This window comes from Anoplopoma fimbria, chromosome 17, assembly GCF_027596085.1.
Source record: "Anoplopoma fimbria isolate UVic2021 breed Golden Eagle Sablefish chromosome 17, Afim_UVic_2022, whole genome shotgun sequence".
Taxonomy (NCBI): Eukaryota; Metazoa; Chordata; class Actinopteri; order Perciformes; family Anoplopomatidae; genus Anoplopoma; species Anoplopoma fimbria.
This window is the reverse complement of record NC_072465.1, coordinates 11,925,540-11,949,380: the sequence shown is the minus strand read 5'-3', so window position 1 is coordinate 11,949,380 and position 23,841 is coordinate 11,925,540. Positions and strand designations below refer to the sequence as shown.

General features: G+C 40.5%; 2 protein-coding genes across 2 annotated transcripts; one reads left to right on the top strand and one right to left on the bottom strand.

The window, feature by feature from the left end:
- Positions 1 to 2,094: 2,094 nt before the first annotated feature.
- On the top strand, positions 2,095 to 14,483 carry ldlrad2 (low density lipoprotein receptor class A domain containing 2). The gene is made up of 6 exons (XM_054617495.1): positions 2,095 to 2,185; positions 6,315 to 6,800; positions 6,916 to 6,919; positions 9,775 to 9,902; positions 10,106 to 10,246; positions 13,411 to 14,483. Exons 1-6 carry the CDS (start codon positions 2,095 to 2,097, stop codon positions 13,713 to 13,715), a joined length of 1,155 nt encoding a protein of 384 aa, XP_054473470.1. The 3' UTR covers positions 13,716 to 14,483.
- A 5,035-nt stretch (positions 14,484 to 19,518) lies between these two features.
- On the bottom strand, positions 19,519 to 21,122 carry LOC129106123 (G0/G1 switch protein 2-like). Its single transcript, XM_054617459.1, has 2 exons — positions 21,042 to 21,122; positions 19,519 to 20,787 (listed from the first exon to the last, which is right to left on the bottom strand). The coding sequence occupies exon 2, from the start codon at positions 20,744 to 20,746 to the stop codon at positions 20,366 to 20,368; it is 381 nt and encodes a 126-aa protein (XP_054473434.1). The 5' UTR covers positions 20,747 to 20,787; positions 21,042 to 21,122; the 3' UTR covers positions 19,519 to 20,365.
- Between the last annotated feature and the right edge of the window lie 2,719 nt (positions 21,123 to 23,841).

Sequence of the window (23,841 nt, the reverse complement as noted above, 5' to 3'; positions counted from 1 at the left end):
CATGACTAGCACAGAAGTCCAACAACAAAGCACCACTCGGGTTCAGATCGGGCAGGCCGTTCCTCCCAATCACACCCCTCCAGGTTTCTCCATCGTTACCCACGTGAGCGTTGAAGTCTCCCAGAAGAACTATGGAGTCCCCAGTCGGCGCCCTTTCCAGAACACCACCCAAGGACTCCAAGAAGGCTGCGTACTCCGAACTGCCGTTTGGTGCATAGGCACAAACAACAGTCAGAGACTTTCCTCCTGCGATTCCCAGTCGCAGAGAGGCGACCCTCTCGTTCTCCAGGGAGAACTCCAGAACAGCGGCGCTCAGCCGGGGGCTTGTGAGTATCCCCACACCCGCCCGGCACCTCTCACCCTGGGCAACTCCGGAAAAGGAAAAAGTCCAGCCCCTCTCCAGGAGTTTGGTTCCAGAACCGGTGCTATGCGTGGAGGTGAGCCCAACTATATCTAGCTGGTAGCATTCCACCTCCCGCACCAGCTCCGGTTCCTTCCCCGCCAGAGAGGTAACATTCCACGTCCCTAGAGCTAGTCTGTGATGCCGGGGGTCAGCACGCCCAGGTTTCCGCCCCAGCCTGCCGCCCAGCTCACATTGCACCCGACCCCAATGCCTATCCCTGCGGGTGGTGGGCCCACAGGGTGGCGGCACGATGTAGCTTTTTCGGGCTGGGCCCGGCCGGGCCCCATGTGCCAAGGCCCGGCCACCAGATGCTCGTTTAAATTGATGTCTGGTAATGGTTTTTTCCTACTGTCTCAAAAATCCCACGAAAAGACCCAAACCTACAACAAATGTATCTACTAACGTTAAATATTGTGAGTGAATCCAAGTCTGATACATCTTCCTCTGTGCCATAGAGATTAAAAACACATCAGCGAGCTTCTCTGTTGCACTGGGTGACATGTTCCTTCATCAACATGAACACATATACTGCAGAAAAGAAATAGTCCAGATTATTCCCTGCTGTTTATTGCTTCATGTGAATGTTTTCTGATGTTTTCAAAAAAAAATTGTTTGTAGACAGATTCATACAGTGGGATATATATGTTGAAGTGATCAGTTGAGAGGCATTAAAGGGCCAGTGTGAAGGATCTGGTGGCATCTAGCGGTGAGGTTTCAGATTGCAACCAACTGAAACTTATCCCATGTGCCAAACATGTAGTAGAACTACGGTGGGTGATGCGACAGCAAGAAAACACAAACGACCCTATATATAGCCAGTGTTTGCTTTGTCCATTCTGGGCTACTGTAGAAACATGGCGGTATGTAGCTCAATCCCCCAAGAAGAGACGCCATGCTTTGAAGCTTATTTACATAGTGTCCATAGAGTGGAAATTAACTCCAGGGTCTGTCACGTGATGTCATGGGGCCCAAAAAAATATGTTCCCATTGAAACACATTGGGACAGAGACGTCTGTGAATCAGCAGATCTTTTTTTTTTTTTTTGTTTTAGTTAAAGAGTCCAGAGTTGTTTTCCTTCCTCCACTTGTGTGAATGAGCTGGGGGCGGGGCTAAAGGAAACGCTCTTGCTCTATGGGCCCAAGATCTGGGCATCATTGTATCTAAATTTTATGCTCAGAAGTCTAACTTTTTATAAGAATGAACATGGTGTATCCAATTCTCTCTATACATCCATGATGTAGATATTGAAGGCTCATTCTAAACTAACCAAAATACAAAGTTAGAAAACATATTTAATAATATTAAATTATATTAAGAACCAGTAGATCTCAATAAATGCTTAGGAACATACAGGGCATGCAAGATCACTAACCATGGACACAGTTGTGGAAGTTTACATCAGGAGGGGGAACTTTTGTTTATTCCTGGCTTGACAGCTGATTGGTTGGGCGTTGTCATGGAGAGGACTGGACACGTGAACGGACGGGGATCCGATAGGAGGTTCGGCTGGAATAAAAGCCAGAAGAGGAGGCTTTTATGATGAAGAGCAGAGCGCTTGGCCTCGACTCACAGCTAGAAACCACACCCTCCGGATCGACCCCTTCACTGTCCGCGTACGACACGCTGACGCGCAGCAGGTGGAATGACTCCGGTGTCTCCTCCGTGAGCTCTCCTCCTGCCTCAGCCCGGTGATGATGGAGGCGGAGAGCTGCCGGCGGCGGCCGCTCAGGCTGCTCCTCCTGCTCGGCTTCATGGCCCTCCGCAGCTCGGCCATTGAGACCGGTAAGACCTCGGACACGCTCCTCACTCACTGATGGATGACGCTGGAACCGCACGAAATACTGTAATAACTGTAACCAAAATGTGCAACTTATTTCTGACACAAGGGAAAAGGATTTACTTAATTTGACCGAAGTAATGTTTCTGTGATGCAAAAGGTTTATTCCAAACTTTACACACTTTGTTTCTAATCATGCAGAACTCATGAGATGTGATGTCAAATTGTTTTGTGATACAGAATAAGGGGAGACACTACGGGTGAAGAGTGTAAAAAAATAAATAAATAGATATCTCCACTAAACTTCCCCAGTTGATTACTTACACTAAGACAATTATTTATTTGTAGTATGTTTTCTGAAAATAATATTTTTAAATATGAACATGGGGCATTATCTTATGAAATATCTGCTAATTTCCTTACATTTCCAATATAAATGTGAACGTTGGATAAAGCCAGGTTCGGAATTCTTCTTTCAATATCTTGACATATTAGAGTCAAAGTCAAGGGACTTTATTTATTTATATTTATCTCTATGTGCCACTGTCAACAGGCATAAAAAAAAATTCACCATGTTTTTTGAAAACAATGTTGTACATATTTATATTCCATATTTGTAGACTATGAATGTTGTATGAACAAACCCCTCTGTTAAAACCTGTAGAATATAAAGAGGAATGAAACTAAAGTTTGGTGCATGTCAGAGCTACTGAAGTGGAGATTTCTCATTTAGAGGAAAACAGCTTTTAAAGATATGTTTTTTAAATTGACCTACATTTTGTAGACACTACAGGAGATTAGGATACAAACTTATATTGACACAATTATATTTTGTATTATAAATCTTTTTATAAGATTTCTATGGTTGAAGACAACCCTAAAAAAAGCCAAAAATCACAAAATCGACCCATTACATGAAAAACTATGTTTTTGTCTGGGATGTCTTCCCTCAAATGCAGATTGAAAAGACTTCTTTGCATTGGAATTTCAACAAAAATAAATGCATGCTTGAAGTTCACTATTATGGATCACTAGCTCGAGCAACATTCATAGTATGTTAATATATTTCCATATCTCATGGAAATGAGTGGAAACCAAGGGGCCCCTGGAACAGAAGAGTATGGTTAGTAAAGTGGATAGCTGCTGTGTAAAGTCTGTGATTTGTAGTTATGGAGCTGATTGTATGGCCCCGTAAAACTAACTATGTTTTTATTCATTTGTTTGATCAAAAGTTATTTGATGTTACTGATATGGCTATAGGATCGAATGATGTTGAAGTTATTGATCAAGTGGTTTGATCAGCTACTAAGTGTTAAGAATAACAAAATTACTTTCTGTAGTGTTTATATTGAGGTCACGCTTTAATATGCATAAGACCACTTTGGGCCATGTTGCAAATCAATGAGCAGATGTTGTATTATGTAACGTTAAATAAAATGAAGAGTAAACAAAGTGGTGAGGAGAGTCTCTGCACCTGCAGGTCAGGTCCCATCTATCTGGATAATTAAAGGGGGGGCTTCCTGAAAACAAAGCCAAGGGTGTTTCTCATTTCCTGATTTTGTGCCTCCTCGATTCCCTTGTGATCTGTGTACGATCTCAGTGCTCCATCTTGAAGGACATCCCAATTCAAATAAGGCATCTCTAGGAGCGAGGAAAGGAATAAAGGAGGTATAAAATCAGGAAATGAGAAAGACCCTAGGTGCACAAAACACAATGTAAGTCCTAACAGAAATGGTCCTGTGTTTTTGTCTATATGCAATTACTAATTTGTACAGGGGAAGCTGTGGATCAGCGGCGGAGTTGCTGGTTCGATCCCTGGCTCCTCCTGTCTTCATGTCAAAGGGTCTTTGAGTGAGACCCCGGACCCCGAGTTTCTCCCTGGGTGCTTCACAGCAGCCTTCAATATAAATTAAGGTTTAGTTTTCTTATTTTCTAAAAATATATCTATCATGATATGTATAGATATAGTGATATAGAATTCCATACCAAATGATAAAAGCCCCCTGCTGCAGCCCCATGAGACCAGTTATTATATATATTATAATGTGTGTAGGTCCACAGAGGACTGAATCCGTTTCAGTGTAAAGTGATAGAATGCTAGCCTTTGTTGAGTCACCGGTGTTAGGCTAACACATGATGGACAGTGGTGCGGCTGCCCTTTTCCACACAATGTCGTCCCAGACACATTTCTTACTACAGTGTGTCACACACACCTTCACCCTCTGGCCTTGCTCTCTGAAACGCACTCCATTTACAATGACAGTGTTTTAAAGAGTTGAATTTTCAGCCTGCAAAAAATCTTTACAGGGGATTGGTGTCCTCTGGTCCTCCACGTTTTGGACAGTGTCCCCCGAGGCTTTGTGTTTACTTGTGCGATGCAGAGGGGATGAGCTGTTTCCCACCAACAGGGGCTAGCGGGCTTCGGGACATTCCTGGAGGTCAGTGCAGGAGGATCTAGTTGTCTCCCAGGGAAACAGAGCTAATAAACTCCAGGGGTGGTCGTAAATTCTCTCATTATTTGGCCTGTGGCCCAAAGGCAGGGGCGGTGGGTGGCTGGGTGGGGGCTGCTGGAGCCGGATCTGCCCACCCATCTGTCCTGGTCCAGCCTGTGGATGATTTAGCTGAGCAGGTTTACGCTGATGTGTGTGAGGTTCTACATCCACCAGTGTGTTGAAGACAAACTCTGTATGTCAAACAACTCTCAGACTCTCCTAGAATTATATTTGATTAATGTCTCCTTTATTTTAGCATATACATATTTATTTTATCTTTGTCAGGTTATTGCTTTCTTTTAAATTTAACATTCTTTACTTCCCTCTTGCTAACTTTTTTTTGATATTGTTTTAAAAATCGCTTTCATATTTGTGAATGCAAATGAAGGTGGTTTTGTGATTGTCTCATGCAAAAGGAATTGACACAAAGATGTGATGAACATATAATCATTGGCTCAAAAAATACATACAAAATATGTAATATAAGTATTGTTTCTTTGAAATAGGAATATATAAAACATAAAATATAAATACGTAAATTAAGTCAAAAGCAACTGGACTTGCTTTAGATTTTTGATTTCCGGCTGTCACTAGTTTCCCGGGCAGCGTTTCCCTGTTGAGCTGCAGTGATTGAATAGTAACAAACAAAGAGACTGAACCTATTCTTTTTTGACTATATTTTTATTACATTTTTTCCCATTTTATAGCATATAAAAACATACACTTCACACTGAACATATAATGGAAGTGAGGCATGTTTTGCTGTCATACTTGCTGGCATACAGTAGTACGAAAAAAGAAATGATCCGACACTAAATAATAACAAAGTGCTCAAAATTTAAAAATGAAAATAAACATTTTAAATGAATTGTATTAGTATTAGCAAAATGTTTCCCCTCCAGAAATGTAATGAATTTACTTTTACTAAACATGTAAGTTTCCCCATAGCCAGAAAATGCAACAACAAGTTGGCCGTTTACTGGGAAGCATCCAAAAATACACCGTTAGGGCTGAGTGGAGCTCCTCTTTTGTGGTAATGGATAAGGTTGTTATTATCTCCTTCCAATACCCCTGTATGGTTGGACATTCCCGAAGACAATGGAACAATCCGCCCTCTTGTAAACACCATGTGATAAATCAGGTATATTAAGGTTGATGCCATGTAGTAAAACTGGTGTAATGTTTAGTCTCATTATTCATTTGTACCAAGTGTTTATAGTTTGGACCAAGCAAACATTTGACCCTCTGGAGATTCCTTTACTGCCGCCATAGTAATGTGTTAAACTTGCCTCATGATGGCTTAAAGGGCCGTCTTTCTGTTAATGATGGTTATTTAAGAAGAAAAAACTCTTGCGTATAAGTTAAAATGACGTGAAAAGTAAATAAACACGGACACTGTTTTCTTTTAATCACAACTACAATGTCAAAACACCCTTAAAACAGTCTTCTGTTCTCTGCCAAGAATGAGACTCTAAAACACTCAAGTCCATTTTGTGATCAGAAATATAACTTTTTTTTTTTTTTTTTTTTTATCCAAACATACACAGCCGTCTATTTGGAGTTGGACTCATATCATTACTGACATGCTCCATTTGTCAACTTGTCTCTGAGGAATCTGTCTCATGTGTCTTTGCCTTGTCAGTGAACGTGGTAGACTTCTGTGGCCAGACGATCCGGGGCGACGGCATGATCGTCAACTCGCACCAGGAATCCAAGAAATACTACTTTGTGACCATGGCGACCGACTGCCACCTCACCATGCAGGCCAGCTCTGCTAAGGACAAGGTTCAGTTCCACTTCCGCTTCTTCCTGGTCTACAGTCTGCTCCGAGTGGCCCCTCTGAGCCCGGCCCCTCTCTTTCCAGAGTCCCCCCGTGGCTCCGCCCCTCTCAATCCCAGACTGGAGCCCACCTCTGGTGAGAGCTCGGGGGACCCGTGTCACGCCGGTTCATACGTTCAGTTCTATGATGGACGGGACAGGAACTCGCCTCCCCTCGGGCCCCCTCTTTGTGGGAAGAGCCCGCCCCGGCCAGTGTTGTCCACAGGGAACTACCTGACCCTGAAACTGGTGACCCGGGGGACTCAGCCCCGAGTCGACTTTGTTGGGGACTTCACGTCCTTCAGACTGGGTAAGAAAGACACAGACATGTCCATCCATCCTACAGATGCTTAGATGACATATTCATAATATGTGATGATGGTATAATGATCCTGGGGATCTGAAATCAGAAAAAAATGGACAAGGTCCGTTATTTTATGTAATCTTGGAGTGTATTATCTCTCTCCGACAATAGCTACTTGTCTTCCATCAAAGTCTTAGCCACTTTATCACCTTGGTTTTACCAGTGAAAGTGAACTGATAAAGTTGCAGGAAACATCAGCCCAGGTTCATTGCTAAGTAGCATCATTTTTTCACATAATAGGAATTTGCCTTGGTGTTAGTTAGCATCAGTATTGTCGCTATGGTAACCAAAGTTTTTTACTGTGAGCTATTTTTAGGTGTTTGTTCTTAAAATCCATTAAAGTGCAGATATATTGATAGATGGTGTCATGATACTTTTGTTTGAAATTGGTTGGTACTAGCTTATGTAAACACATGTCATACGTTGTGATACAGGAAGAGAAAATTATGGGTTTTGATATTAAAATGTAAGAAAATTGATTTAATATATTTTTTTAATATTTTGTTAAATATAATTGCACATTATGAGAGTGGATCTGATTTAAAAGTGTGTTTTTGTTAATTTCATGTTGACTTTAAAACATTAACTGTTTTGTGCTAGCTAATCAAAATCTAATAGTTTTTGATGTTAATAGACAATATTTGCAGCACACAAAGAGACATTGAGGTAACGACAGATCACACATTTACATCTAGGAATACTTTAGTAATGTGTGGTCATGTGCAGTCTGTGGTGAAGAGCATAAGATATTTTACTCTAAGGTGACCCTACTTTAAGTTACCTTACACCAAGATGAATGCTAAAAGACTATTTCTTCAAAGTGTCTTGAGGAGTCAAGAGAGCGCATTAATAAGGAGTCAGCTGGTGCGGTATTACTAGTTTAGAAATAAATAACAATATTCAACATTGTACTTTAACCAGGAAGAAAAAAGAAAACTTTACCGTAAACTAGTGATGAAAACCACATCATATAGTCTAATTCTTCCAAACCCTCTGAGACCAACGGGTTTGCCAGCATTACTGTCTATTAGATGCTGTAGTAGGAGATATTGACATAATATGAAACTAAACAACCTAATGAATCCATTTGTACCACCCATGTCATGCTGGGCTAAATAACACTCCAAACTTAAGCTAAATTTGGCGAGGGAAAAACTAGCATGGCCATGTTCACAGAGTTCCTTTGACACGTAAAGATATGTGAAAGAAGATGGGTTCTATTGGAACCACAAGTCTCCCCTTTGCAGACATGGCCACTTTATGATGACCACATGCTGTTTATTTTGCAAGCAGTACAAATATGTACCATTTCTAAAAATGACATTCTCCAAATGTCAACATTTTTTAATACCAAATCCCAGCATGGATTTTTCTACGGTGTTCCTCGAGGTCTTGGTGTCTTGATGTGGTATTTTTTGAGGGATTGATATATCAATTCTCGAGTCGTCAAAAATTGTTACATTTAGCTCCAAATCTGTTTAATAAATGGTATAAACCCCAAAATATCTGCAACAACTTATGATTCACAAATGAGCATGGGAATGATATCGTAATCTCTTATGGAATTGTTCTATGCCCTTATACATATCAACATTTAAATGTGAATTACCAAACATAACGTTCATTACAGATTTATTATAACTTGATGCACTGTGCTGAGCCGTATCTTGAATTATTCTTTAATAACTACACCACTTCTATGTGGCCTTTACCGTTGTCCTGCCATCTCCCCCCGAAAGATCCCCTGTCCCCCCTAAAAAAGACGAAAATGTGTCTACATGGGTCTCAAAGGGTTTTAAAGATACATATTGCTGTATGAAATTTTACAATATCAAATCCTTGGTAAAAACATGACTAAATTCTTCATTTGTCTCTAAATGACAGAAACTGAAAAAAATGAACTTAATGCTCAATATGAGGTTCAGGTGAAAATACAATTTTGCAATAACCCTTTCCTTTAACAAAGACATGTGCATCAATTTAGTGCAAATATCCTTCACAAAGATTTTAATCATTCATTACCCTAAAGTCACAGCAGAGCTGTACATATCATATCATTCATAAAACTTTTCAAACTGTTAGTCATCATGGGCAGTCTATTATGAAAACGCACAAGAAGCAAGTTCACTGAAGATCTTTTTATTTTGGCTGTCACAATCTTGTTTTTTTTCAAACACGAAGTGACACGAGAGGGTCAAAGTGAAGTATAACTGAACACTGAATCATTTTTAGCTGACCAAAATGTTGCAATTAATGTTCATGAAGTGAAAACACTGAAATAATTAAAGTACTAAGACGAAAACACGGTCAACTCCGAGACAGGACAACACTTGTAGAGACCTGTCAATCACTGTGTAGCCCCGCCCTAAAGCATACCCTGCTTTATGGTCTATTTGACTCTAAATGGAGCATCATTTACTAAATGAACATCTTGCTGTATTGAAGAAGACTTGAAACTAGAGATTGAGACCATAAACTCATGTTTACAATGTTTACTGAGGGAATAAATCAAGAGAGAAGTAGAGTCATTTTCTCATAGACTTCTATACAACCAGAGGAGTCGCCCCCTGATGGACAGCAGAGAGAATGCAGGTCAAAGGCACTTCAGCATTGGCTTCACTTTTTAGAACAGGAGGTTGCTACCTGAGGAGAAAACTTTTTTCTAGCTAACAATGATATAAACATAGCTTTGAAAATGCTTTTTTAGGTTGAAAATGCATTCGCCATGTTGTTTTCCCTCAAGATTAACAGTTTTTATTGAGAAGAAAACTCTATAATTAACCAATCAACGTCAATCAAAGAAACTGTTACACTCCACTTGCAGGCCTTAGGTTTTTATGGTTCACTCAGATCCTTCCTCTCTTGCCCAAATCCCTTAATTGTTGTCTTCCTCTTCAGGTTTTAACCAATCAGAATGCAGCAATGAACCCTATTTCACCTGCAGAAATGGGAAGTGCATCCCTCTCAGTCTGGTGTGTGACGATAAAGGCATTGACAACTGTGGGGATGGAAGTGACCTAGAGGAAAACCTGACCACGGGTTGTAAAGGTTAGTTAAGTGATGATGTCCAATGCTTATATGTCAAGAAACAGTCCTTGATTTTATTAATACACGCTCAGAATTTCATAGTTGATGCTTCACAACTACATGTTTTCTGGGGAATATTTGGGGATTTTGGAGGTGTCTTTACAGTTCAACAACATAGCTTTTCCTACCATTTGAAAGTTTACCCCTTGTCTGTCCTTCATCAGCAGGTCAGCTTTTACCTCCTGAAACTCCACCGCCAATAGCAACCCCACCCCCACCTTTTGTGAATCCACCCACATTGCCAATTCCTACTCATCTCAATTGTGGCGTGCCAGACAGCGCTCCCAGTCATGAGTCTGTAACAGGTGAGTTGCATCTTTGACATAGTATATGTCTATTAATTCAACTAGTAGAAACCCTTTCCACCGGCACAAATTAATCAGGTACAATGCACTTAGCTTAGGTCCTGCAGTCGGTTGGTTGGTAGACAAATGAACTAAGTACCCATTTGGATGCAAAGTGTCCTGATGACTGGGCATAAAACTAATGGGGGTGACCATTAAATTGTTAATTTCACTAAAGCCTCGTAAACAAATTTTACAAAATGGTAATGGGTTCTCACAGTAGGGAGCACCCTTTTGAGTAACCCGTCTCTATACCAGCGTCAGAGGGGCAAACACGGACTGTCTGGGCCCACATGTCAGCTTCTGATTGCTGTTAAAGCCTGGCCAAGTCTGGCCTAAGAAAACATCTATTCTTTCATTCTGATAGTAACATTGAGAGCGGGAGAAGGGGATTCACATTAGTTGCCAGCTGTTTACTAGCTGAGATAAATTTCAATGCACCCTGGTCAGCCCATTGTAAGGGACCATCGGCGAGGAACAGACTTGTTAGCTGTGGTTGAATTTCTTCCATTTTCTAAGAGTGTAAAGACTGGACATCTAATCAGTCAGTGGGCTCCATGCATATCAATATGTATGGTTCATTGACTGCACAGTTAGAAACTTAATTGACGGTTACAGTCAACCTCAACATCTTTGACAAGACAATTAGACAAGTTTGCTAGTTTGTTAACTTTTTAACTTGGGAGTTGGACCTGTAACAAAGAATTTATATTAATGTTTTTTTCTGACTCTTGATAAGATGAGACTTGTATTTCCCAAAATGTTGGATTGTAGTTGTTTAGAGGCTCATAGTAATTGTAGTTTCAGAAAAAGTTACTGATTTTCATTTTCTAGACATCTCCTTTTGATTGTTGGTAGAGACAACACTAAGGCCTAGGTCACACAGCTTTTGTAACAGCTAAAAGGCCTACATTTTCAATGAAAATTGCCAGCCCAGTCGCCAGGAAATAATGTTGGCATTGTACATTTCTGCAAACCATGAATATGTTGAATGTCTATGTTTTTGCATTCAGTCAGAGCAAGTGAAAAAGTATAGCGAGCGATGGTTGGGTCAAACAAACACAGAACTTTCATCCAGGAGATAATGTTAGTGTCCGGTGTGAAACTAAAAGTAAACGTTGACTGAACGCATCTTACGTGACATTGTTATGCGTGTTACGTAGGTGGTGTTTGTTATTTATTTATGGTATTTGCGTTATCACAGCTGTTATGTTACATCGTCATGTTGTATTGTTTTATTTTGTCATGTTACATCGTCACATTACGTTGTTACGTTAATTTTGGAACACAAACCATGATCTTTTTTCTAACCTTAACCAAGAAGTTTTGTTGCCTAAACTTAACCAATTGTTTCACAATGTTAACCACGTCCCATTGTTTGGTTCTACAAGCACTTGATAAGAGACTCTGGCATGCAGTAAAGTAGAAGTATAAAGTAGCAGAAAAAAGAAATACTCAAGTAAAGTACAAGTAGGCTACTTCAAATCTGTACATGTGCAGCCACACGCAGAGATAAGATAAGATAATCCTTTATTAGTCCCGCAGCAGGGAAATTTACAATTTACAGAGGGCCGGTTAAGAGAGATGAGAGAGGAGTCAATAGGCGGTCAGTGGCAGTATAAAACAGGTAATAAAAGGTCTTCTGAGAAAGTATGAGTCACCACAACCACAAGAAGTCTTTGAGCATGCAGCCATAACTGGCCACCAAAACATCATGCAGTTTGCTGCAGCAGAATGTGGGATTAGCTGTGGACAGACACAGAGGCGCACACTCTCTCAGTCACGGACCCACACATACACAACCGAAAACATAGCCTCCCTCCAGGCCTTGTGCAGATAATAAAAACAATCTCTGTTCACATGAAGCTGTGCTTACTGGTGTTGGAACTGCAATGTTTCACGGTTTGAAAACCTTAAAGAAGATTTCTTTCTTTGGTTGCATGAACAGTGTTAGCTCTACTACATCAGAGGGTTTCTGCATTCCATTCTTTACTTGCCTTTCTAAAAATTATTTTGAACTGATTCGTGTTCCAAGACCTTAATGTAAGAGTTATACATGTTGAGAGAGTAATACGAGGAACTTGAGGAATTCCAGCACTGAATACCAATCAGGATAATACAGATTTCCATTGAAAACCGTTGTTGTCAAAAAAAACATCTGTTCAAAACCTGCACTAAAACCCTCTCTCATCTACTGAAGTAAGTACATAATGCCCCTCAACGTGAGAGTGTCAATATTATTACATTATTGTCAACATCAGTAGTGTCACTTGTGTCGCTAGCAGGACTTTTAACAGAAAAAATAGTGACGCTAGAATCCGATCACAAGGTAAAAGTGCTAGTCTAACACAGCAGTAGGGCGTGACTTGCCACAAAAAAAAAATTCTAATCAAAATCCAGTGGGTCCATCACAAAAATGCTCCTACTATTCAGCATAATTATTATTCATTTTTGGTTCAGTCATTATGTTATTTTTGTTTCCACCTTATGAAAATATTCGCCACAGTTAGGGGGCCCAGAGGGGGGACTAGATGTAGTAAACCACTTGCCCTCCCTTATATCCACCGTTTGTTCGTCCATCTCTTAATACTTGTTTATACTTATTTTATGGGTGCTGTGGTTAATAAACACTGTGATTCCTGTGATCTCATCCCCAAAACCTATTTGTCCCGTCTGATGACGTAAATCTGTAAATCTAAAGGCAGTTTATAGCAAACGTTAGTCACAAAGGAGTAAAAGTGCATGTGTTGGGGGACTATTTTCAGCAGGGGATCCACGTTTCCACATTTAGTATTATGAGCTCGTGTAAGTTTTTTATTTCCATGATTAGACTTTTGTTTGAGCTATCAGGAAGGCAGAGAGGGAGCCAGAGTCAGGCCAAGAGGATTTGTTTCCTGCCAGATACAACACCGTTTCAGTAGTGAGTGTAGTGTGAGCCTCCTCAGTCTGTTGCAGCTCGTTGTGACAGTGTACAGACTGAAGAGCTCAAACCCTCAAAATTGCAAAGTAGTTTGGTTAATACTAAGATAAGTTATATACGTGTTTCCCACCTGCATTATAACGTAAACTTAATATGGCTGAATAAAGACAATTGTATGGTGTATGTTTGATTGTATGATCCCTAGACTCCCCTGCCTCCATGTCCCTGCTGGTTCTCTACATCATCCTGGGTGTGGTGGCCGGCGGCGTGGTGCTCTGCTGGTGCTGCTGGTCGCCCGGCTGGTTCCTTTGGCGCGTCAGCGTCTGCCGCTTCCTGCCCTGCTGCAACTCGGCCTGCGCCTCCTGCCAACTCTGCGCCCGCAGCTGCACCCACAGCAAGGAGCACCGACTGGCAAAGGTCACCCCACACACACCAGCTAACAGGGCCCCAACAGGCATGGCGCCCAGCGCCAACGGTGCTGAGGAAAATGTTACCGCGGCGGCTGTTTAGAGCGGCAGGACCGTCCACTTGATTTTGTTTTTCCATACAGAGACTTGTGCGGATACTGAGCTGTGATCAGTGGTGGACATGAACAGTTACTGCACTAGTCAGCGCAACATGACCAAGATCTTTGTAGTGAAGGTCGGACCGATGTGGTAAAATGTGGTTTGTGTGCTTTAAATGTGATGATGATGCTGTGTTTTTGTTGTTATGAGAAGGTGAAGCAGGGTACTGTATGACTGCGGATTGTGTAAAAAGTATGAATGTATCTAGAAAAGATAGGATTAGAAATACTAAAGAAACCTTTTTGTTTACAGCACATTTTGCCCAAGCGATCTCTTACTTGGCTGGTTTTCATAAAACAAAATGAAGAGTGTTCAGTTTTTAGTCATATGTTTGTTTGTATATAAACGTACTTTTCTGCTTTGCCTCAGAGGAAACAATTTAGTCCCACAGTGAAAACACACTTCCAGTCCACAGCTTTGACCCAAAGTGTGCCACGGACACACGCTGAGGACACAGCCGCAGAACTTCAAAGTCAACAACAACAGCTGTTCTCCGCTGGAGAAATTTCTCCAAACTTTCCACTCTCCTCCCAGCAGTCTGCTGTTGTTCCACATAGAAGCAAATGTGGACTTTGGATAATAGAGCACAAAGTCGCCCAGTGTATCTTTGTAGGTAAAGAACTTTAAGTTGAACATCTAACATGCTATTGTATGGACAAAATAAACATATAGCAAACTTGAACAGAGACTCTTCCTAATTAACCAACTGAAATCAATTAACCAACTGAAATCAATTATTGTCAAGTATTGACAGATGAAGTACATAGATAACTAGTTGTCGTGGGCCCATTTCTGAGGGGCGAAATGACATATTAAAATAAAAATAAACAGAATTGTGTTGATAGTTTTGAATCTTAAAAAAATGTATAACTAGGTGAAGAAAGTTGAATAAAATAAATGTTTTAACGTGAAACGATACAGATGTGATTTATGACCCATGACCATTTTCTGTTGGGGTTTTTTAATGGTGTGATCATGTTTTGTCATTAAATGTCCACTGGCCATTGTGTCAGTCATAAACAACACCTCTACCATCTCATGCTGGATTGTGGTTGTCGTCACCTGAACTCTTACCGAAGCTGCAATAGCATCAGTTCTATCAGAGCTGGAGATAATTTATTTATTGAAAGAAGAGCAAACAACGACACTGAAGCTTTTCTAGGTGGGAAAAAATGTCCTTGTCTTTCCTAAATGGCTTCACCAAGAGTTTGATTGACAAGATGGTTCATCCAATCACCTGCCAAGTAGTTTTTAAAGATGCCCAACAGTTTCCAGCATGCTAAACAAAGATGGTGAACTTTTTGGTAAAAGTTCTACCTGCCAAACATCAGAATGTTAATTGTCATTAAGAATGTAAGCATGTGGAGTTTGAGCATTTAGCATAAAGCATTGCTGTCCCCATGTAGAGCCACACAGAGCTGCTAGCATGGTTGTGGACACATTTGTTATGAAACCATTTAAGTTGTCTCTAAAACTGATCATTATTCAAGAGAAAGTGTATCAGTTCCATTATACTCTCAAGACAGTGTTTGATCATTAAAGGAATACTTCACCCTAAGATGACCATGTATGTATCTATCACTCACCCTGTGTCTCCTTGAATTCTTGAAGAAAACTTTTCCTCTTGTGCCTCCACAGTGAACGGAGAATCAAAAAACGGAGAAAAGCCTTGATGAATTAAAATGAATGGGTGAAGTGTTCAACCACAGAAAAAATATATAAAATCACCTGTTTACAAACCCTCACACAACTCCTGCAGTATAATTCAATTCTCATTTATATAGTCGTATGCTCACTGCTTCCAATACACATGCATCTTCTCCAACATCTCCGTCGACGAGCTACTCGTCCGAAAATGTTTTTAAAAGTAAGTGTTTCTTCAAGAATTCAAGGTAACACAAGGTGAGTAACTGATATACAAATGTTAATATTGTGGATGAAGTAATTCTTTAAAGTTTGTGAGTTCATACAGAAGTATGTGAACATATGAGACTGTTGAACATTCCAGAAATGGACCATTAATATGCTGCTAGAACAGCCTCCACTGATGTGGTTCTAAAATTGACATCACTTGAACTGAGGGACCAAGAGTCAAAATAACTGGAGAGGGGTGACTGCATTCTTTTAGGTAATCATTTGTTATTGTGCATCATAAACTTCTTTGTAAACAGCATTGGAAACTGTTGATGTCTTTCTAAGAAGATCCTCTATCCTTCCCCAGACTTCATATACAGTAAACAGTACAAAGAGTACAGTAGAGCCAAGCCCCTGTCCTCTCCTCCTTTACCCAGATTGATGCTTCATGTGGGGGCAACCTGTGTCCATGTGTCCACCAGGCAAACTTTCTTTGTGGCATCCTCTAGATGGAGTAGCTCCATAACCTTTCCTCCCTCTGCCACACTGTGTGTTGTGTGAGTACATTACACAGAGCTCCCTGCACTGTCTTCTCAGGAATTGCTGAGCCATCGGGCCATATGCTTGAGCAAACAATGTGTTTCTGACCTCCAGGTTGCCAGGTGGCAGCACACCGAAGTATTCAGACATCTTCATCTATCTCACTCTCTGTGGAGGCTGTACAGGAATACACGGGCATCTGACTGCACTCATAAGACAACACACACACGCACACCACTGTAAGCTTACATTTAGCATTTAACAACTTCCACATTGTTTTATTGATAAATACCACTGGTACCGGCGGATTGTATCGGATCTGCGTTCAATAAACACTGTGATAATCTCTGAAAGTCAATATGATTAAAGTTGGGATGTCAAAGAAATGTCACCGAGCCTTAAAGCTGCACTAGTCAATACTTTTATGTTAGATGTGTATAGTTGAAGGGGTCACTCAGCCCCTAAAGAATTATCAACCAAAGCATTTGCCTTTAACATGCATTCTTTCTATTGGCCATAAGGGGGCGACTCCTCTGGTTGTATAGAAGTCTATGAGAAAATGACTCTACTTCTCTCTTGATTTATTCCCTCAGTAAACATTGTAAACATGAGTTTATGGTCTCAATCTCTAGTTTCAAGTCTTCTTCAATACAGCATGATGTTCATTTAGTAAATGATGCTCCATTTAGAGTCAAATAGACCATAAAGCAGAGTGTGTTTTAGGGCGGGGCTACCTTGTGATTGACAGGTGTCTACCACAGCGTTATGTGGGAGTTGTACGTCTTTTCGTCTTTTCATGTGTTTTAGTTCATGGATGTTAATTGTAACATTTTGGATGCCCAAAAATGTTTTATTCAGTTGTACTTAGCTCCACCTTCTCGTGTCCTTTCTGGTTCCAAAAAAACAAGATGGCGATGGCCAAAATGTGGAACTCAAGGCTTCAAAACTGTAGTGCACAAACCAATATGTGAAATCCTAGTGACTACGTGCACTCCTTATAAACAGTCTATGGTTCTAGCTTTGTTTAGCTCATTGATTTGGTTCTCTGGCTCTCAGCAGACTGATTTTGTTTTGCTGTTTTCAGTGAAAAAGCTCTTAAAAAGCCACTGTACATGACTGCACCTGCTCAGCACCACACAGCTGGTGAACATTGCAGAGCATTTGCAGGTAAAGAGTGACTACAGTGTTTCCACCAAAATGCATAATGTAAATAGTGAAGATTTGCTTAGACCGATAGATGCCTTGGCTGCATGATCAAATGGGAAATATTCTTCACTAGATGTTATATAAAGTTTTGTAAGTTTGAACAAACTTGGTCCCTACATTAGTTTTATGGTGTTTGTCCCACTTGCAGATCAGTTCGTATTGAACTTAGTGTCAACGCTTGGTTGACACTGGGGAGGGCTTGGCAAAGAGTCAGCAGCTCCACACTGAGTGTGTTGCCTCTGGTATCCACTGGCAACCTTTCAAGTCAAATCCCTCTTTCTATAAAAGTCAGGAAAAAAAACCTTTTGTCACTTTGAGTTGACTTTCTGCAATTCACCTTTCGACCCCTAGTTAAAAGAGTAAGGTATGCAGCTGGAGGGTTCATAATTTTGTCGAACCTGTCTACATAAGGCAACCTTTCTGAAGAGGCAGTAATGTCAGAATAGGAATTTACCTTTTTTAAACAGACTGTGAAAGCACTTCAACTCTGCAAAAGAACTGTTGCCCACTTTTTCATTTGCCAAATAGACTTAAACAAACTTTAACGACCTGCATAGTCTCATCCATCTATGTGATGAACTTATCACAGCTCTGCACTAGTAAAGAGAAAACGAGGTTTGAGAGAAGAAACATTAACAGAACTAACAACTGGAATGGATCCTTCACAGACCACAATACCAGTCAGCCTTTGCCTTAATCATGAAAACATTTACCATTTAATATGAAGTAAATCAGTTATATGGCTGGTCCCCAAAGCTACTAGAGTGAGGTTAAACAAGAAATGTTTATTTTCTTAGGTCAAGATTAATCTAATGTGTCTTCTATTGCGTACATACACATTTTTTCATTACTTTTTTTAAATTTACTTTAATATTTTTATTTAATTAAAGAAAAAAGTCCTTTCTATTTTGAATTTGCTCATTTTTGATACTGTTTAAATCTCAATTTCATTTTATATCATATGGTTTATATCTATGAATATACATGACAGACAAAATTATACAAATATAGAATTATATTTGTAAATGTGTTCTTTTTTTATATAAATTGAAATGACCATTGGCATAACAACATACTGTAAGTATTATCTTCTTCAGGTTCAAGTGGTATTACAAGGATGAGCCGGGGCTAGCTGGTTAGCATGCTCATATCAGTAGATATCTCTGTTACACAATGCAAAGACTTCTTTGACATCAATACTGTAACCTTTTCACATTCTGCTTTAAGCGTGCGTTTATTTTTTGAGTGTTTTAAATTAGTATTGTGGTCCTGATCTTCCAGGTTGCACCTTTAACTTCACCATTTTAATGAGAACACTGCTTTGAAAGTTGTGCTGAATCACACACAGCTCCATACAGCCTCTATGGGGGTCTGACAGTCAGATTAGGTCAACTGTTCAGAGCTTTTAGGGTCATCGCTCAAGATATTCTAAAACCAGAGTATCATGTTGACTCAGGGTTATATGGCCTCCCACTCATGTGTGTGCAGATGTGCACGTGTCAGGCAGCATTCTCCCTTTGTTACATGTGCTATCTCAGTGGACCATGCTCCTTGATCAGTTGGTGACGGAGCTAAACCGTCCTGCATCCCTACAAAACCTGCAGTCCGCTGTCAAAGCACCAGGGGTTCAGGGAAAACAATCAATAGTGCATCTGAGGGCCAGTTAAAGGGAAAGTTCAGCCTTAAATCAAAGTACATAGTTTTACCTCTGACCTGTAGTAAAACAGATTATATATAGATTATTTTGGTGTGAGCAATTTCATGTAGGAACTCATTTTCCTTCAACCGTAATTCTAGCATGACACTGCTATGTATTTTTGACTTTGGATTGAACTGTCCCTTGGACGGTACTTATCCATACCACCTAAACCCGGTCCTCGACAGGAGCTCACTGGGAATTGGTACATTTGGAGCACATGCTTTACTTATTACTCATTCTATTAAGCTTCAGTGAATGGCTTGGTAATTTAACTATATCTCACTCTCCACTTAAAGTTGCTCAATAAGGTTACCAAAATACGTCAGACTGATATATCTGTAGTGATCTTAAACTAAATAATAATAGATAAATCCATCCGTGCTTAATATTGATATTTTGATGAATAAAATTCGTAGAAGGACATCACTTGAACAAAGGAAAAGCAGACTTTATAAATAAAATCAACTTTATTGGTATGAAAAAGATTGTATATTTACAGTATATACACACAGCATAACACTGCTCTCCTTGAACACAGTGAGTGGGAGGATGGGCCGATTAGATACACCCACCAGACAACAGGCGGTGCTACACAGCAGCTTACCAGCCAGGCAGGCTCTCAACACCACGCTGCCTTCAGGTACTTCTCTTAAACTCCCTAATTTTAGCCTCCCAACTTTGGATTGTTAAATATGAACAAAATGAACCTTGTTTTTTGTCTGTCTGCTGTTTTCATTTTTTTTTTTTTTTTTTTGTAGAAACTAAACTTTGTGTTTCAGCAGCAGAATATTTAAAAAAGGGGTTTTATGTAGCACACATATATTTCAGGGCTCTTTTAGGAATTTTCATATCTTTTAACCCTGACTAGATTCACATAGTAAAGAAACCTTACTCCAAGGATGAATATGCGAGAAATAACAATTCTAATGTTTGCTGAGCAATCAGGGTTCCAACTGGAGGATCCAAATCCCTGTCGTACTGAGTGAATGTGCACTTCTCTTATACTATTTACTATATTCTTGACATGAGGTCTGTCCAAAAGTCTCAACTCTCCCATGTAGGCTGCCACTAGAGCCTTCCGGGGTCTTTCATGTGCATCCAATGCATAAAAGGCATACTTAGAACATTTCCAACTGCACCTAAAGGCGTCATTAAAAAGCAGCATAGAATGGCAGGCAGCTCAGACACATCTTTCTCTAAAGCTTCAGATTATGTACGTGTTGCACAAGTCGGTGGTGTGGCAGGACCAGTTCCCTGATAAATATCTCAAGTCACTAGGGGCTGACCCTTTGGCTTTAGGAAGCATGCAGCCGGTTGGCCATGCTCCGCTGGATGGGTTTATGGGTCTTGTAGAGGTTGGTGGTCTGGGTCACGGCCCCTTTTTCATGAGTCAGCTTCTCCTCCTCATCCTCCTCCTCCTCCTCCTCCTCCTGACCCCTTGCATCCCTCTGTATCTCGGCCTCAACAGTTCTTTGCTCCCGGGCCAACATGAGGACCATCTCTGCGTCCATGGGCTCACCAGAGGAGAAGGGGTGGCACACGGTCTCGACCAGGCCAATTACCGTCCCCAACACTGCAAACACCGAACCCACCAGGTAGACCTTCAGCAGACCACAGCTGGGTTTCTGACTCAGCATCTCTTTGGCGAAGGGGATCAACTCCTGCATGCTTTCCATTTCCAATGGCTGAGACGAAGTGATGAAGGTTGTATGAAGACCTGTTCAAAATGAACATTAGATGGTGTGCAGATGTACCATTTTTGTAAATGCAATGCCTTTGGCCATATAAATTGATGTTAAAAAAAAAACAGAAGGTGGACCAGGTATCAACTCAACACAAGATAGGCAATAATAAACTACTTTTTGAAAACACACTCATGTAGCAGCAGTCTAATATCCCATTACTGCATTTGGCACAAAGCAATACACTTTAAACATAGATGTTTCAAAAGAAAGCATAATAACTACTTACTGTGATGAACTTTGTGGTTTGTTCTAGTCAGAGGTCGACACTACTCAAGAGCTCCAGTTTGTGGCAAGAACACACCTTTACTGGATACTGTGCTCATTTATAGCCCCACTCTCTCCACCCACACAGTGACAGCTGCTGAATATTCAGGAACCACGGAGGAGAGTCTCTGAGCCAGAAACTTTCACCCAGTTGTGTGTAGGCTTATTACAAAGACTAACTGTCACTCATATACCTACTAATATTGTGTCTGTGTTTGTGTGTGTTTGTGTTTGTGTATGTGTGTGTGTATTGTAGCTTCTTAACTAGTGAAGTAGGTGAGGTCATATTGGTACCATACCAAATGAACAGTACTGTACCATACCATATACAACATCATACCCAAATGTTAAGAATTGTTAAGAAACAAGCAAATTAAAGAAACATTCCACAAACATCCACTTAGAAAAAAATCTGACATTGTCAAATGGACACTCAAACGAATGGGATAGTTGTGTAAAGCCAATATCTCCAATAATACTGGCATCCCACAGTCAGGCTGTTGAAACTAAAATAAACTAGAGACAGTCTTGCGCTGGGATCACATCAGCCTTAACGCCAAATCGGGCCAGGGCCATAAGTGAGGTGCCAATGGCCCCTCCCCCTCTTCTTACTTCCTACGTCCCGGACTTCCTGTGTTCTTGCTTGGACCACACCCATCTTCAAATTCTACCTTCAATTTGAGCTCAACTACACATCTGTAAAGTTTTGTCAATGTATCTTTTACAGTTGCAACACTATGGCAGACAAGAAATTTTACCACCTGGGAAGTACTCCAAGCCTTTCCTGTGGTACTTCCCGCTACAGTAGGTGTCCCCAGGAACACATGTTGCCATGATGACACACAAACACACACAAACAAGGTGAAAATAATACCAGTGACGCTGAAAACAATATTATCTCCTTTCCAAACATCTCTGACAGGTGTGTTTTTTGTTTCCTCCAGTAATTCCCATTGTGCCCTGAACGACTCTGAGCAACTGTAGGCTTCATGATGTCAATGTGTATCACTGTGATTTCAATGTGTCAAAGTATGAATGTGTTCGTTGCTAATGTTTTATTTTGTTGCAGCATGCTGTCTGGAGAAGCAGTTTTCTTATATTAACGTGTTTCGTGTTTTGTCTATTTGCATTAGTTTTATTATGTAGAATACTGAGCTGACTTCACCGCCATAATTAACACATTTTATCTCCTAAAATGTTTCTTCTTTAATGACATAAGCCAAGCCTCTCAGTTTTGCCTGTACACAGCTGCCTATAATGTTACCCCAAAAGGTTCTATAGCCTTTTATCCATAATATCAAAGTTCACCGCTGGCATTATTCCCCCTCAGAGAAGCAAAACCAAGTAATTGATTCATGCTTTACAGATTATGTTTGAAGGACAAATTATGGCACAGGATGGACACTAGATAAAGGTCTCTATTCAATCATAGGTGAGGATTATGTCAAAAAACAAAAATAAGTAACAAGAATGAACACATGATGCTCCTCAGTTGTATGTTGTCAGTAATAGCCCTATGGTGACCATAGGAGTCCATGTGAATCTACCATCATCAGCCACCAAATGAGGTGAAAGGCTGTGTAAACCCAGTCCCCTGCACCCTATCTGCTGCTGCTGTGACCTGTGGTCAGATTGGAACCACACAGAACAGCACACAGGGCCCACCACACGTCTCACACACACTCACCGACGTGACTAACATGGAGCAGCACATGGAGTGTGGAGACGTGACAGCACGACAAGGAGCAAACATACGTGATCACATCAACTTCACATTTGAATTAAAACACAAACAGGAAGTTCGTATTTCATTGTTGGTTAATGTTTGATTATTATTGAAATAATACAAAAACAAGACACACCTGCCAGTTTCTGTTCTGAAAAGGCATATACAATTGAAAAAATAACTTTTTAACTTTTCAGTCCCTTCTACACCTAGCCTTTTAGTTAAGTGGGCCAATCAAATTGCTTCTAATCTATAATAGACTATTTTCATTGTAGACCGACACCGATGTAACTAATAACAAAGATATTTGACCTCTCAGAGCCCTGCCTCTGTGGATGCTGGTGACTGGGATGACTTACTGGCACACCTAAATGAAATGGATCCATCGTTATAATCATCAGTATTACTCACGCCTGTGTGTGTGACAAATCAAAGTAGTGACTGTTGATCTAACTTCTTTGGTGCTTTTGCCCACACCGGCATTTTTAGTTCAGAACATCCTGCCTCAGATCAAATGTGATAAAAAAAATGTTTTCTTGATAAGATCCTTTTCTTCATTCTATACCTGGCAATGAGAATTTTTGGCATTTGTTTTTTATTTACCAGCAAGAAGAAGCTTATTATTGTGTGTGTGTGTGTGTGTGTGTGTGTGTGTGTGTGTGTGTGTGTGTGTGTGTGTGTGTGTGTGTGTGTGTGTGTGTGTGTGTGTGTGTGTGTGTGTGTGTGCAATCCATATCTTAGTTGATCCATATCTTACCTTAACATTTAGTGCAGAAACATTTACAGACACATATTCAGGCACACATGTTTGTGTTTTTGGACTAGCTTTTTGTCCTATTGTCTTAGTTTTTCTTGCTTATCTGCTCTGCATTGATGTTTATCACCTTATGATACCAATCAATTCAATAAAGCAGCCTTTGCTCCATTTCACTGTTACCAACAGGCCAGATCAGACGGGAAGGAAACACTAGGCCGTTACCAAGAAATAAATCACAGCTGCAACTGCTATCCAGAGTGATTGAAGGCGTGACGGTAC

Coding starts and splice junctions, on each gene's coding strand:
- ldlrad2 (XM_054617495.1), top strand. CDS start 2,095: ATGATGGAGGCGGAGAGCTGCCGGCGGCGGCCGCTCAGGCTGCTCCTC. Junction 9,903..10,105: donor CCTGACCACGGGTTGTAAAG/GTTAGTTAAGTG, acceptor GTCCTTCATCAG/CAGGTCAGCTTTTACCTCCT. Junction 10,247..13,410: donor CAGTCATGAGTCTGTAACAG/GTGAGTTGCATC, acceptor TATGATCCCTAG/ACTCCCCTGCCTCCATGTCC.
- LOC129106123 (XM_054617459.1), bottom strand. CDS start 20,746: ATGGAAAGCATGCAGGAGTTGATCCCCTTCGCCAAAGAGATGCTGAGT.